This window comes from Betta splendens, chromosome 1, assembly GCF_900634795.4.
Source record: "Betta splendens chromosome 1, fBetSpl5.4, whole genome shotgun sequence".
Taxonomy (NCBI): Eukaryota; Metazoa; Chordata; class Actinopteri; order Anabantiformes; family Osphronemidae; genus Betta; species Betta splendens.
In genome coordinates this window covers 20643446-20659352 of record NC_040881.3, presented here as the reverse complement: position 1 = coordinate 20659352, position 15907 = coordinate 20643446, and the positions used below count along the sequence as shown (strand labels likewise).

Below are 15907 nucleotides of genomic sequence, written 5' to 3'. Positions count from 1 at the left end.
GCGCAAAGTGGGGCCCGCCCCCAGTCCACCACCCCCACACGAGCGGAGCGGGGCCTACCCCATCGGCTCGACCTCATCCCCTGGCGCCACCGCTGCCTGCAGCACAAGGCCAGCAATTGGTGGGGTCAGCAGAAAAGAGACCACCCAGGCAGACGATCATCGTACCCCGGGCGAAAAACCGGACCCCCCACACTTCAACCGCACCACACGCATACCAACTCACACAAACACAGACGCATACACCCACCCACATATGCAACACACATCATCACATCAACACATACAAACACCATAGACTCTCTCACAACAAACTAGTCAACATACGTGAACCAATGCACTCTCAGATACATTCTCGCACCCACACCATTCGCTTGATCACATTCCTGGGGAGGGTAGGTCTCCGGCCTGCCGTCCATGTGGCCCCAGGCAGGGACCGCAGCTCCTCCCGAGCCCCGACCAACCCCCCCAACCCGGGGGAGGCAGAGGGCAGTAGAAAAAGGTACCCCAGAACCCTGCAACCCAGCTTGGACGTGAGTGTGTGGAACTAAAGTGCACTGAAGGTGGGTGACACCTCCAGGAGCACAACCGGATCCCAGGTTTCTGACCACTGCCTGTTCAACCACCTTGTTGCCTGCTGTTCTGATGCAGTAATCACTAAATCTCTCTTTGAGCTGTGCGCTTGGATCCTCACCTTGAAGTCCTGCCATTTTGTGACAGTGTGTGAGGAAAGAGAAGAGGTAGAAGAAGATTGTGGATATGGAAAAGCTCTTTTCTCTACAGTTAGGGAAATTGTTAGTTTCCTTTGTAAATCTTAAATTTGTAAATCTTAAATAAAGCAGACACAATCAGTTGAGACCTTCTTCAGGATTTTACTTGCAAGGAGTGAGCAGTTTACAGCAAAGGCAACTTCCTCTCACTGAAGAGAAGACAGGGATTCAGCTCATAATATGTATTGCATTGCATTCGTCACACAGAACGTGGGAAAATTTTCCTGCACAAAGCAAGCATTGGGCTCATCAGATAAGGATGCTACACACCGGTACTCCCTACTTCTAGCAGAGCAGAAGGGAGAAAACTTCAAGGCTATAGCACAGCTAACAAGGCTTGAGCAGATCAGCAAAATGAATTCCAACAATGTTTCAATGATTAAATGCAGTATTTCTCCAACATTTCCCTCCTGTTTAACATTGAAACATTTATTAAACAATCATGCATACATCAGAACAGCACAACTTCTTTCGATTTTCAGTGCAGTCATCATAAAACATGAAATAAATGTTACAACATCGTAGGCAGGGTCAAAAGCACAGAAGCACAATATGTACAGCTTAGCGTCCATTTCCGTCGACATCGTGGAGATCCTCTTCACAGTTATCGAGCTTCAAAGGTGTATGTGTATTTGCCGAGAGTGGATGACTGCGCACACCCTGAGAAGGCCTTGATTCACCAGCCTGATGATCATGGCCCTCAAACAGGGAATTACGCACAACACAATCAGCATCAGAACCAAAAGAATCAGTAGAATCGGTCCAAAAATCTTCATCAGAATGTCAGTCCATGTGCCAGACCTAAACCAATCAAACCAGGATTTGTCTTTCACTACATCAGCCGCCTGCACGTTGGATATGTGCTGTAGGTCATGGAGTGCCTGTTGGGTGACCTTTGCGTCTTGGTTGTCTCCTGGAATGTATGTGCAGCACTTGGGGCCCACTATTGCACACACTCCACCTCGGCTTGCAGTGAGCAGCTCTAACACCAGGCAGTCCTGTAACTCACGGAGTGTTAGGGCGGTGAGACGACGATCTATACTGGCAAGGGCCGTTACCGTGACATTGAAGAACAGGGTCATACAGTAATTTATGGTTTCAACTCTTAGCATAATTTTTCCTACCCCCAAACATGGAAATAGGGATAGTGCCACTTTCTGGCCTGTAGTCCAGAGCTTCTTGTCCATTGGAACGACTGATCCCCAGATCCGATCACTTTCCTTCAGGTCGATCTCTCGCTTCCGTAGCAGTCTCTTGGAAGTCGTCTGCTGTGGTGTTATCACGTAGGAGCCATCTGAAACATAAACAGGAGCACAGCATCCTACCCAATTGGGTGGAAGATGCACATAGATTGTGTGTCCACAAACATAGTTGATATAAGACTGTGGGAGGGTCCCCATGAAATCAGGGCCATCATAATAAGAGACACACTGAACCAGTAAAGTTAAGAGTGCTCTGTCTTGGTAACAATACCACAAGTTAACGTGATATTGATCAGGAGGTCTCTCCTCATCCTCATTGAGGTTTGGGAGTGGCCTAGCATCAATCAACAGTACAAGGGCAGTTAGTACAACTCCCGTGGCTGGACAGTGTCCCCTCATAGTATCTCCTTATGAGAATGTCCCCTAAGTGAGAGAAGGTACCGCTGATTTCTTCACTGCCGTTGAGACGACCAGTGCTCTAAATGTTGCTTCCTTTGTAGGCAGACTTTTCCCCTCCCTCAGTTGGGTTTTTTTCTCACGGACAATACTACTTGGTTGCCTGTACCTGTTGTCTTTTGCAGTGTGTGTTGTGTATCCACCCAGAGATGCCTTTGACTTTGCAGGCTGTAGGTGTTGTCAGCGTCACTCTGTGTGGGCCTCCCGTCGGGGTGGGGTCCAGTTCTTGCGCTTTATGACTTTGATGAACACCCAGTCACCAACCTGCAGTGGTCCCTCCTGTGGACAAGGCACATCTTGAAAAGCATTTTCAGAAAAACATTTCTTGTGATGTTTTTACACCTTTGACATAAGGAAGGCATTGGAGGGATTGTTGAATTGGTTTGTCGAATATTTCCTTGAGGTTTATATTTAGCGCATGCGATGCATCAGGAACAAATTTTTTAGAATAATTTGTAAATGCATAAGCAGTATAGTATTTGTTTTTTATCCATACCATCCTCCGTTGAGACATGGCAAGGTTCTGGGTTCGATTCCCGGAGGCGGCCCTGGTGCCTTTCTGTGTGGAGTTTGCACCTTCTCCCCGTGTCTCCGGGTTCTCCGGCTTCCTCCCAAAGTCCAAAGACGTGCATTAGGTTGATTGGACTCTCTCCATTGCCCGTAGGTGTGAGTGTGTGTGTGAATGGTTGTCTGTCTATGTGTTTCCCTGCGATGGACTGGCCACCCGTCCAGGGTGTACCCTGCCTCTTGCCCATAGTCAGCTGGGTTAGGCTCCAGCACCCCCGTGACCCCGCATTAGGGAATAAGCGATATAGAAAATGGCTGGATGTAGTCTTTCCTGTTGATGTCATCATGCCTGTATTTTCCCATTGACTGGTAAATATATGAATAGTTCATTGTGCGTATCTGCTATCAGTATAGATGGTAACTATCTGACCTGAGTTTGTATGTCTCTGTCAGTGCAATTATTTGTGCTGCTTGTGCTCTGTAGTGTGGGGGTAGCAGTTCTGCCTTCAAGGTCTCACTATCAGTCAGAACCTCACAGCCACTCTGCGTTTTTCTAGTTTCAGACTTTGTGCTTGGTCCATCCACAAAGACAAATACAGAACCAGGTATTGGGTTGTCCTGTAAATCTGGTCTAGGTTCTCTACTTTTGAAAACTCTATTTAGATCAAGTTTTGTCCACTTTGTTCTAAATATTTAAGTTTTTTCTTCAACAATTGCAGTTTGTTTTTACTGACCTTGTGACTGTTCTCTGCCAGAAATGAAAGAAGCGCTACAGTATCTTTACTGCACTTCAGTCTGTGACGCTACCAGAACATCATCTACGTACAGTAATATCTGACTACTGTGTGGGGGTGTAAATTTAGCAAGATTTGCTGGCATACACTGAGAAAATAGTCGGGCTTTTACAAAAACCTTATTGTAGCCTGGTATATGTGTATTGCTGAACTTTGTAAGTAAGCGCAAACCAAAATTGTGAACCTGGGGGAAATGGGATGCTACAAAAGGCATTACTAATATCTATAACTGAGAAGATCTGCTTATCTGGGTGTAAATTATTTAACAGAATGTAGGGATCAGGTACCACGACTGCTCTTGGTTGTACAGCCTTATTTGTAGCTTGAAGGTCTTGTACCATCCTCCAGCCAGTGGAAGTGGGAGCTTTCTTTACTGGGAATATGGGAGTATCGCAAGGAGAGTCATCATCCTTAGTCATCAATCTTAGTTCTTAACAGGGAGTCTATGACGAGTGCAATTTCTTGTTCTGCATCAGGTCTGAGTGTATTAGTCTAATATTGTCTCTGACATGACTTATAAAGTTGTTTTTTTTTCTACATTTGACAAACATTGTCAAATCATTTCTGAATCTAAGCGTTACAAGCGTTCTTCATTGCAGTTAGCTGTGAGCATTTCTGAGTCTAAGCATAGCAAGCATTCTTCATTGCTGTTAGCTGTGACATCATCAGTAAGTGCGTCTGCGTGTGCGTGCGTGCGTGCGTGTGTGTATCTTCATTGTGGAGCGTGTCAGTGCATTCACCTCCCTCCTCAGTGTTATCTACACTGGTACTGGAACCCAGCCGGCCTCTCGCCCATCACTTTGCCCCAGCAGAATCATTCTGTGGACAATCAGCTGGTCTGTGGCCTCAGCCGTGCAGTATGGGCAGCGTCTCTCTGCCAAACTTAAAGCACACTGTCACTGATTGTTGATTTCCTCTGAGGTGGGCTGTGGGCACAGTCTGGGTTGTCCAGTTCAGAGCTATTCTCTTCCACACTGTCATTGAGCTGTAGTCACACTTTTGTTTCCAATGATACACTCTGTTAACAATCTCATGGGCAGGTTTTCCTTTTTGCCAAATATGGTTAGGGTAATTTGTGGGTACAGTGGCAGCGGTTCAAAGTGACTAGGGTTTTTACTGCAGTACCGCCGCGTCGCCACGGCGCAGCGAGTGCGTCGCTGACTAAAGATTTTTAATCCTGCAGCCGGCTGAAAAAAATCAGGACGCTAGTCTCATTTTCACCACCAGGTGGCGCAGCGTTGATTAGAAGCCTCCAAAGCACTACAGCGTAACTGAGGTCCGACTGTTCATTTCTACCTGTAACACACATATATTACACCAGACCTATTTTACTATTAAGTCTTTACTATTAAGTATCTGTTGTGTGCTAAAACATGGGGAGTATGAAGGGCAACAACTTGTTGATGGCTTAGTTATTTTCTGTTCACTGCGAAGTTATAATCGTTCTGTGTGGTTTAAAACAGGCAGCGCCACAGCAGCAACACATTCTTGTTTTTATTCTCCTCAGCTTTTTCGTGTCTTTAAATAGAAGGCGTCTCTTAAAAATATGTACACACCCACCGCTCTAACATCCGATACAACACATTGACTTCACATAATACCATGATTATGCGTCGCGGTTTATTTAATATAATTTGAATGCGCAAGTAAAGACGTAGAGCGCAGTCCATCTGCGACTACAGCCGCTTATTTAGGTTTTAAACTTCCACAACTTGTTAATGAATGTTTTCCAATAGTCGCAGATTTTACGTAAATAACTGTAATAATCATAGGAATTTGTTTTACAGCATTTGTCGGTCGTAATTTTGACAGGACGCCAGAAATCAGCAGATCTACAGCGACGCATTACAGCAACATGTTTGTTCCTACGCGTTTACTCTGTGTCTGCAGAACTGCAGTTTGACTTGTTTTGACTGTGCGTGTCAATGTAACTGAGTGGCTGAGATCACTTATTCGACCCGTGTACGTTTCAACATTTTCATTTCCCATCCGTCCATCCAGCCACTTTCACCGGCGTTTTCGTTTCTCTTTCGTTGAGCTGCAAACGGATTTTAATCAAAGCACCGCCTTACAAACCAATAAAACAGGCAAAAATATTTGTTTTTTACAAAAAGACACGGAATTGGAGTTAATATGTTTTATTGTTTAGAGACAAACGGAAAACAAAAAGTCGTTCTGTCGTTACCTCTGCATATAATTTGGTGGAGACATCAATCTCTTACACAAACATGTGACGTGTTTCGGAGTCATGTGTCCAGACAGAGAGTGACCAATACACAAATGTATGGATGTGCAAATGCGGGCTACGAGAGGAACGGGGGAGTGGCGCACTAGATGTAGCGAGAATTTGTTTTGACTGTGCGTGTCCACTGAATGAGTGGCTGATGTGACTTATTCGGCCCGTGTATGTTTCAAAACTTTGATTTCCCATCCGTCTATCTATCCCGAATAAAAGCACCGCATTACAAACCAATAAACCGAACAAAAATATTTTTTAACAAAAACACACGGACTTGAATTTTAAGCTGTTTTTTTCGTTTAGAGAAAAACGAAAAACAAACTGCTAAAACTGCTTTGAATTTTTAATGGAAGCTCATCCGTGGACGGGTCGCGGGGCAGCAGTCTTAGCAGAGAGCTCCAGACTGCCGCTCGAATGAAACACGAGATCCAATGATATGTGATGTGTTTCATACTCAGATGACTTGGATCTGAGTTCGACCAAGCTTTTGTTTGTCTCATGTTTGCTCACAGTCGCAAAGGAAATCTACACACCCCTCCCCCCTCCTTCGTAGAGGCGCATAGACATGCTAATGTGTTGCTACTACTCGATCAGCAGGTGAGAAATACCTCAGCTCCGGGACAAAGCTCTGTGAGAGACTGGGCAGCATCGGGCGGCGTGATCAGCTGCAGGTCTAAGACTCATTAATGCAGCAAGTAGTTTGTTCTACATGTTTACTCTGCAAAAAAAAATGTATGTATTTATCGTAGCTTTCTGGTCTAAGTTATTTGTAGCACTTCGACATTCGTTTAAAATATGCAGTGCTTTTTAAAATGAAAATACTAATATTATTATTTATTACCTTTATTGTAAACACAGTATTAATTGCACAATTTGGACTGGCGAAGATTTGCGCTTCTTTCATAATAATCATGGATAATCGAAGAAGAAACTGCAGTTCATATTTGTTATTCAGGGACGGTTTAATAAAGATTCAGTGTGGTTTTTAACTGAACTGTCAGCCAAGATACGTGCATTATCAAATGAATGCGCCTGTCAGCGGGGAAGACATCAACTCTATTCAGTCGCTCTTTCGTCGCTGTTGCCGTCTCCTCCCCAGTTCACACACCTTAACACTAGGACTACTGGGTTTTCTAAATATACCAGTTCCTACTACAAGGTGTTCCTACGAAGTTAACCAGCTGTTTATTTCGTTATTACTGCTTTCACCTGTACCACATAAAGTCATTGCAGAGCTACAGCCATGTTCCCACAAAGTTAACCAGCTGTTTATTTCGTTATTCCCTCTTTCATGTCCGTCTGTTGAATGGAAGTGCAGGTTTGAACAGGGCAAACATTATTTTTATTTACAAAAAAAAATTAATACGTTTACAGATTGACCGGTGATGCCGCACGGGTTGCTCTCAGTTAAAACAGCTGTTTGAAGCAGGGAAAAGCGAGTTAGCTGTCCTTGTCGATGCCTTGACAATGTTTTATCATCGGCTAGATCTCTGAGCCCCGACTTTTATGTCTTCTTTGGATTAAAAAACAAATGTTGAATGTTCTCAAATAATATAATATTGCCGCCCTCCGCGGCTCCCAGTGTTTGTTTTTTTTCATTTAAAACGTGGGTGTTACCGGTGGCAGACCTCTGGTCTAGATCATCCTTATTCACTTTTTAAAATTGTAGTAGTGTAACCTTAGTTAGTATTCCTTTTTATTTTTTTATTTTATGTTTGGGAAACGTGACATTTCAGCTACTGTGATTTTATTTGTCATCAACATTAGTTCCTACCTGTCCTTGTTGACGGGGGACAGGAAAAAGGTGACGCGCGTTGGATAAGAGCGGCGTAAAGAAAAAAGTGTACATGTGCCGTACTGTCTTGCCGTGTGGTGCATTAAAGAAGCATTCCACGTAAAGAAAATTGCCCGTACCAACAGCAAGAAATCAGGGTTACAGTAGCTTGTCTGCCACAAATCGAACGCTGCACGCGGGAGGGCGCACCGTTCAGCTTCCTATTTTCGGTTTTAAACTGCCATAATTTGCTATAATTTACTTACGTTCATAACTTCATACTATAACGCGACCAGCGGTTCATGGTCTTGGCGATACATGCACTAAGTAATACAACGTTGTCATCTCGTGATCACATGATGATGATGAGACGCTGTTTTTCCAATAATTAAAATAAAAAAAACTGCTTCCACCCAGACTCGAACCCCGGACAAAAAAAAACGTTGTGGCCATGCACGTTAACCACTAGGCCACCAAAGACCTGATCATGGTCGTTCTACAAGAGGCTATATGACGGAAGCAACTACGATGTTTTAGGACCAAAAGTGGGAGTCAATCGCCACCTACAGGCCAGAAGGACGTAACACACTCCTCCCGCAGTACAAACCCGGCACTGACGCGGCAAATTTGAAACCCAAACACGGTGGGGGTAGACACTTTTACCGGCTGCCTCTGTAATCATGCAGTCTTTCACATAAGTGCCAATAGCATTCTTCACTGTCTACAACAAACATTGTTGCTTTTGCTTCATTTAATTGATTTGTATTCAATATCTGAACATAGACTGTTAGTTTGATACATCACATAAAGTATTATATTAATAAGGAATTATAACATAATGTTAATATTCGTGCACCACTTCCACAACATTCCATCTAATTAATCAATGAGCTTGTTCTTTTCTATATTTTAATTGACGCATGCCTTTATATTTAAGCTCATCAATTATATTATTTTTGTTCTATTATAGGTTATTTTTATATTAATATAAAACAATTATTAAATTATATCTATTATATAGTTTCTATTATATTTCTATCATTTCATTAATATTTTTTATGTCTTCACTTAATTTGTTCCATAGTTTTACACCACTTTAGTGTTTACTTTGAATTCAAAATCTTGTTATGCATATAGCATGAATTTTTAACTGGTCCCTTTATTATATTCCCCATCTCAGTTATCACAGTTATTTTATCCATCAATTTTTTACACAATTCTACTTTTTAAATTTCCATCAAATTCAAATTTCTTGTGGTGAGTATTATATATATTATTGTAGTCGACTGATAATGTCTTTTAGACATTAGTGTTCTTTTATTTGCTTCACTACGAGGATTGAGATCAACGATCAGTCACAGTGTTCACAGAGATCATCGACTGTGCCAAGCTTCTACAGGAACTAGTTTCCTGCGGACACAGCTGTCTCAGCAAACCAACCTCTCAATTTTGATCTCAATCAGACACACAACACAAAAGGTCTCTGAGACTTCCTCTAAGAAGTTAAAATTCACTTAGAGACCGACAAACAATAACACTTATTTATATAGTCTGATTCACTCCAGCTGATTACAGAGTTTAGGTTGACACCGTCAGGTTTCCACTCTGCCGCTGCTTCAATCAGACAAACTATCATTAATCTATTTGACGAGGACCCCGTCCTCTTTTACCTCGTGACCTCGTCACGGAACTTTTCTGAAGACCCGGTCTTCTTTTACCTCGTGAGCCACTCACGGAATTTAAGATACCTTAGGATTTACTCTTTTCATACTCGCCTGATCTGTGTCCTGGCTCTGGTTCAGGATCCCGTCACCTCGCCTCGTCGGACCACCAGCCGACGTCTGACCTGGGCAGGAATTCACCTCCCAGGATTTTCTGCAGGTTCCAAACCTGGCTGTGCACAGACTTCAGTCGCCAACTCGATGTCCCAGCAAAGCGAGGATCTTGGGATCCCGGACGAGCCCCCAATTATGTTAGGGAAATTGTTAGTTCCCTTTGTAAATCTTAAATAAAGAAGACACAATCAGTTGAGACCTTCTTTAGGATTTTACTTGCAAGAAGTGAGCAGTTTACAGCAAAGGCAACTTCCTCTCACTGAAGAGAAGACAGGGATTCAGCTCATAATATGTATTGCATTCTGGGAGGTGCATCGTCACACAGAACGTGGGAAATATTTCCTGCACAAAGCAAGCATTGGGCTCATCAGATAAGGATGCACCGGTACTCCCTATTTCTAGCAGAGCAGAAGGGAGAAAACTTCAAGGCTATAGCACAGCTTACAAGGCTTGAGCAGATCAGCAAAATAAATTCCAACAATGTTTCAATGATTAAATGCAGTATTTCTCCAACATCTACTCTGCTTCTCCTGTATGTACTGTACAGGCTGTCCCCAGTCACGATAGATAATGACCGGACTGGACTGTGCTGGTCTGTTTTTGTTCGGATTTCCTATATATAACTTTATGTTATGGAGTAACAATAGTGAATGGTTTAATGTGTGTACTTGGATTTATTTTGTTCATTCTTTATTTGATTAAACTTTTTTAATGAGGTAAACTAAGTGAATTATAACTGTTAAGGACTTATGTTAGGATTTAAATCTAAAAAGCAAACACATCTCCAGAGACAGTAAGGTATGGGAGCTAATGTAGATGTGTGACGTTAGTGGGTTTATAAAGCTGAGGCAAATGTCTGTTGTCACATGTTCATGGCTGACATGATGAACAGGAGGCTGCACACAACACATGTGGTACAACTGATGATGCCACACTATTGGGACATCCACACGTTTCCTTTAAACCTTCCGTTGAATTTGACTTAACCAGAAGTTCATGTGCCTGCAAGCAATTGAAGGAAAACTGTATTAAAATAATGTATTTGTAAAACAATTAAATATTGTCATTTAGTATTTGATTTTACTTTCTAAGAGTTACCCATGATCCTTCAGCACTCTAACTAACCGAGTGCACCTTTGTGTTTGTCCTTTTTCCAACTTCAGACATCTTCTCTGCAGATGTGTGTGGCTCCGATAAGGAGCTGGATGTAGAGACCTGTCAGTGTGTGTGTCGGCGTAGGGATCCCAGTGACGGCTGTGGGCCCAACCAACATGTGGATCGCAACACCTGCCAGTGCGTCTGCAGCACCGCCTTCACCCCATCCTGTCCAGTCAACCACGTCTTCAGCACAGACACCTGTCAGTGTGTGTGTGCCCGGACGTGTCCGAGGCACCAGCCGCTCAACAGAACCAAGTGTTCCTGTGAATGTATTGAATCACCAAACAAGTGCTTCCTGAAAGGACGGCGCTTCCATGTAGCTACCTGCAGGTAAGGAGGGACGTAGGAGTCCACATCCAAGCACGGATGGCTAACCTCAATACGTTGGTCGAGTCAGGTTTTATGAATTAGAGATTCATCCACTCGTTCACATCCGACGTAAAGGACACGTGGTATGTTTTGCTGAAAACTGATGAGGTGAAAGTCTCTTAGATCCAGTGGAGCATTCAGTAAAATGCTTATGTTAAGTCTAAAATATTTCTGTAACCTAATGACACAGGATGATATCAATAGAGCTTAGTGAGCAGGTTATTAAGACCCTTGGATTGTTATTAGTGTTTATTAGCAGACCTTTAGGACATCACACACTGGAACCAGTTGTCAGTTTTTGTAAATCAATGGACATTTGCTTCACTGTAGATCTAGACAGTAAATAATTATATACTTTAGAACACAGAGAAAGAAAAAATCTTCCACCTCGCCTGGATTTTCCCCTTATAAATACAAGGAAATATATCCCTGGTTTATGGTGGAATAGGCTTAAAGAGAAAAGGGATGCAAATGCATTTACATATGAAAAAAATAATCAAATAGCATTAATAACCTATATATGGGACCTATTTATGATATTTCACTTTGTCCCTCCTTTTTTGTTCTACAGCTTACGGACAAATCTTATGTTGGGGCAATGTCAGGGTGGTGGTATTGTCAAATGAATTAGTAACACCACCTGGTCTCAAAAAGGACTGAGTTTGATTAACCTCACACAGGTTTGCACCAATTATGTTTGGGGTATGCGAGGACCACAAAATATAATAATTGGATTTATAGCTCCTGAGTGGAGATACCAATTATGTATATAATTTAGACTCACAAATTTTGGTTATTAGCTTAAATATATGTGACTATATGACAAAGGACTATAGTTTGGTAAGTGAAACACTTTATTATTGATTAGTAATTATTAACTGAATTAATAATTAATGAATTTACGGGCACCACCCTGTTGCCAGGGACGAATAACCAATTTGAAATAGCCAATACAGTCTCAAGTGTGTGTGTGTGTGTGTGTGTGTGTGTGTGTGTGTGTGTGTGTGTGTGTGTGTGTGTGTGTGTGTGTGTGTGTGTGTGTGTGAGTGTGTGAGTGAGAGAGAGAAAGAGAGAGAGAGAAAAAAGGAGAAAGAAGGAGGGAGAGCGTGCCCCCTTTAGAGGCGTGGTGAAATGGCACAGCTGCGCGCGTGTGCCGGTGTGCCCTTTGAATGGAGTGTGCATGTCTGGCGTTCACAGGGAAAGAAGCGTATAAAGGAGGGTGAAGTGGGACTAGCGTGAATAAGGCTTGCGGTCTCACAAACACGTGGAGCTATATTCGACGATATAGTCACGTGATCGCGGAAGCGCGCAGTGGTTGAAACGTGCGCTTGGCGTGGTCACAGCAGAAACAGAGCAATCGCACAGTACCACATAAAACAAGCTTAAGCTAGCGAAATCACAGATTACCACACTTCAATGTGCACCCCTTAGATTCACGCAGATCTGTAACAGCGTTACAGTCACATGATTGCGGAAATACACAGTGATCAGATCTCGTGTTCAGGAAAACAACACAACAATAAAACAATTACTGATCCCCTAAGAGTTCTACTCTGCTTAGACTTCTAACAAGGTCTGCGTCAGGTGTTGGGGAACCAGAGCACCTAGGCGAGAAATGGGCTACTGGAACAAGAAAGAAATGGCTAAGATGCGAGAACAAGGCTCTGTTGGAATGCTACTACTCAAGTAACCCCAGTCAGAGGGGTTACATGCAAAGAATGTGCGGCGAATGGGAACAGAGAAACCCACATTCAAGACTTACGGCGAAGCAACTAGTAGCTCAGTGTTCCAACATCCACAAACAGCAACTGCTATAACAACTTGAAATTGACGAGGTACAACACAAATGCTATGGCAGGGGGGAGCCAGGACGCCAGGTCAGAGGGGAGGTTTCACCATCTCCCCAACCGGAAATTGGGTACGAAGCCCCAATGAGCACAGGCACGCTGAGCAAGGCAGCGACTGACCTGAAAGATAAAATCATGGCGAGATTGAATAGGCAACCCCGAGGCCAACTACAACGGCTAAGGGAAGTACCATCAGAAAGTCTCATAGAAGATATGAATGCAGCATTGAGAGCAATCTATACCACAACAATCACAGAAACCAATGAGCTGATATACGCTTCAGCATCAGTAATCCTAGAAGTGCTTGGCTATAAGAGCAAACATGGGAGCCATGAGAAACAATACCCACCATGGAAACGAAGGTTGGAGGCAAAAATCAAGGCAGCTTGGAGGGAAGTGAGCCAAATGACAGAGGCAATGAAAAGACCCATGCCCAAGAGGTACAGCCAGATGACCATACCTGAAGCACTCGAAACTGCCAGCCGCCTAAAGAGATACACCAGAGACAACGAAGCCAGACGAATAAACCGGCTGTTCGCAACACAACCTGCGAAAGTGTACTCTAAATGGCAGGGTAATAACAGCAGAGCAGACCCACCAAGGCTGGAAACTGAAAAGTACTGGCAAGGTATATGGGAAAGGGAGGCGTCACACAACAGTGATGCACAGTGGCTGGTGGATCTGAGGGAAGACCACAGCAACCTCCCTGAATCCAGTGACTATCACAGTGGCAGACATCCAACAGAGAGTCTCAGGTATGAAAAACTGGAAAGCACCTGGCCCTGACATGATCCACGCCTACTGGCTAAAGAAGCTCACTGCAATCCATGAGCGCCTGGCAGCACAAATGAACCAGCTGCTAAGGGATGGGACCCACCCTGAATGGATAACCGAAGGGCGATCCTGATAATGAAGGATCCCTCAAAGGGTGCAGTCCCACCCAACTACCGGCCAATAACCTGCCTCTCCACAACATGGAAGCTCATGTCAGGCATCATCGTAGCTAAGATAAGTGGGCATATGGGTCAATACATGAGCGAAGCACAGAAGGGCATTGCGTTGGTAAGGATACCAGAGGAGCCAAACACCAACTCCTGGTAGACAGAACAGTCGCCCAAGACTGCAGAGTGCGACACACCAACCTCTGCATAGCGTGGATCGACTACAAGAAAGCCTATGACTCAATGCCACACACATGGATCACTGAATGCTTGGAGCTGTACAACATCAACAGAACTCTAAGGGCATTCATTGCAAACTCGATGAGGTTGTGGAGAGCCACCCTTGAAGCCAATGGGAAGCCACTTGCCCAAGTATCCATCAAATGTGGCATATACCAAGGAGATGCACTGTCCCCACTGCTGTTCTGCATAGGTCTGAACCCCCTCAGCCAAATAATAAACAAGACTGGCTATGGATACCGACTCCGGAACAGGGCCACCATAAGTGACCTCCTCTACATGGATGACATCAAGCTGTACGGTAAGAATGAGCGAGACATCGACTCGCTGATCCGCACCACAAGGATCTACAGCTCGGACATTGGGATGTCATTTGGGCTTGAGAAATGTGGGAGGATGGTGACAAAGAGAGGCAAGGTAATCCACACAGAAGGGGTCTCACTCCCAGAAGGAACAATAGCAGACATTGAGGACAATTACAAGTACCTTGGAATACCACAGGCAAACGGCAACCTTGAACAGGCAACAAGGAATGCGGCAACAGCCAAATACCTCCAACGAGTAAGGCAAGTCCTAAGAAGCCAGCTCAATGGCAAGAACAAATCCCGGGCAATAAACAGCTATGCCCTGCCAGTGATCAGATACCCTCCAGGAATAATAAGGTGGCCAAAGAAAGAGATACAGACCACAGATGTTAAGACACGAAAGCTCCTCACCATGCATGGAGGGTTCCATCCCAAATCCAGCACCCTGAGACTATACGCTAGCCACAAGGAAGGAGGTCGAGGACTAGTGAGCGTGAGAACCACTATCCAGGATGAAACATGCAAGATCCATAAGTACATCAAGGATAAGGCCCCGACAGATGACGTGCTGAGTAAATGTCTCAAGCAGTGGAGAACAGAGGATGAGATGCTGGAAGAGGGACCATCATGGGAGGACAAGCCCTTAAACGGGATGTACCACCGGAACATAACTGAAGTGGCTGATCTCAACAAATCCTACCAATGGCTTGAAAGGGCTGGGCTGAAGGACAGCACAGAGGCACTCATCCTGGCCGCACAGGAGCAGGCCCTGAGCACCAGAGCCATAGAGGCCCAGATCTACCACACCAGACAAGACCCGAGGTGTAGACTGTGCAAAGAGGCCCCTGAGACAGTCCAGCACATAACTGCAGGGTGTAAGATGCTGGTAGTGAAAGCATACATGGAACGCCATAACCAAGTGGCTGGCATAGTATACAGGAACATCTGCGCAGAGTATGGACTGGAAACCCCAAGGTCAAAATGGGAAACACCTCCCAAGGTGGTAGAGAACGAGCGAGCCAAGATCCTGTGGGACTTCCAGATACAGACTGACAGAATGGTAATGGCGAACCAACCAGACATTGTGGTGGTGGATAAAGAGCAGAGGAAAGCCGTAGTGGTGGATGTGGCAATACCAAGCGATGGCAACATCAGGTAAAAGGAACATGAGAAACTAGAGAAATACCAAGGGCTCAGAGAAGAACTGGAGAAGGCTTGGAAGGTGAAGGCCACAGTGGTGCCTGTGGTGATCGGAGCACTGGGGGCTGTGACCCCTAAACTGGAGGAGTGGCTACAACAGATCCCTGGAAAAACATCCGAAATCTCAGTCCAGAAAAGTGCAGTCCTAGGAACAGCAAGGATACTGCGCAGAACCCTCAAGCTCCCTGGCCTCTGGTAGAGGACCCGAGCTTGGAAAGTGGATGAGACCACCCGCGGAGGGTGAGAATAGAGTGGTATATATATATAACCAAA

The 15907-nt window shown here is 44.4% G+C and overlaps 2 protein-coding genes across 6 annotated transcripts in view; one reads left to right on the top strand and one right to left on the bottom strand.

Moving 5' to 3' along the window:
• The window catches only part of LOC114857071 (vascular endothelial growth factor C-like), a 53185-nt gene that overhangs the window by 32477 nt on the left and 4801 nt on the right, over positions 1–15907 (top strand). For all 5 annotated transcript variants that reach the window (XM_029153224.2, XM_029153195.3, XM_029153186.2 and 2 more), the window contains one exon: positions 10738–11062. In XM_029153224.2, coding sequence (XP_029009057.1) covers positions 10738–11062 — 325 coding nt within the window. The remainder of the gene's footprint in view (positions 1–10737; positions 11063–15907) is intronic.
• The window catches only part of LOC129604663 (syncytin-A-like), an 82546-nt gene continuing 67463 nt past the window's right edge, over positions 825–15907 (bottom strand). The window contains exon 2 of the mRNA XM_055512026.1: positions 825–7249. Within this exon, the coding sequence (XP_055368001.1) occupies positions 1382–2368 (987 nt within the window). The 5' untranslated portion in view covers positions 2369–7249 and the 3' untranslated portion in view covers positions 825–1381. The remainder of the gene's footprint in view (positions 7250–15907) is intronic.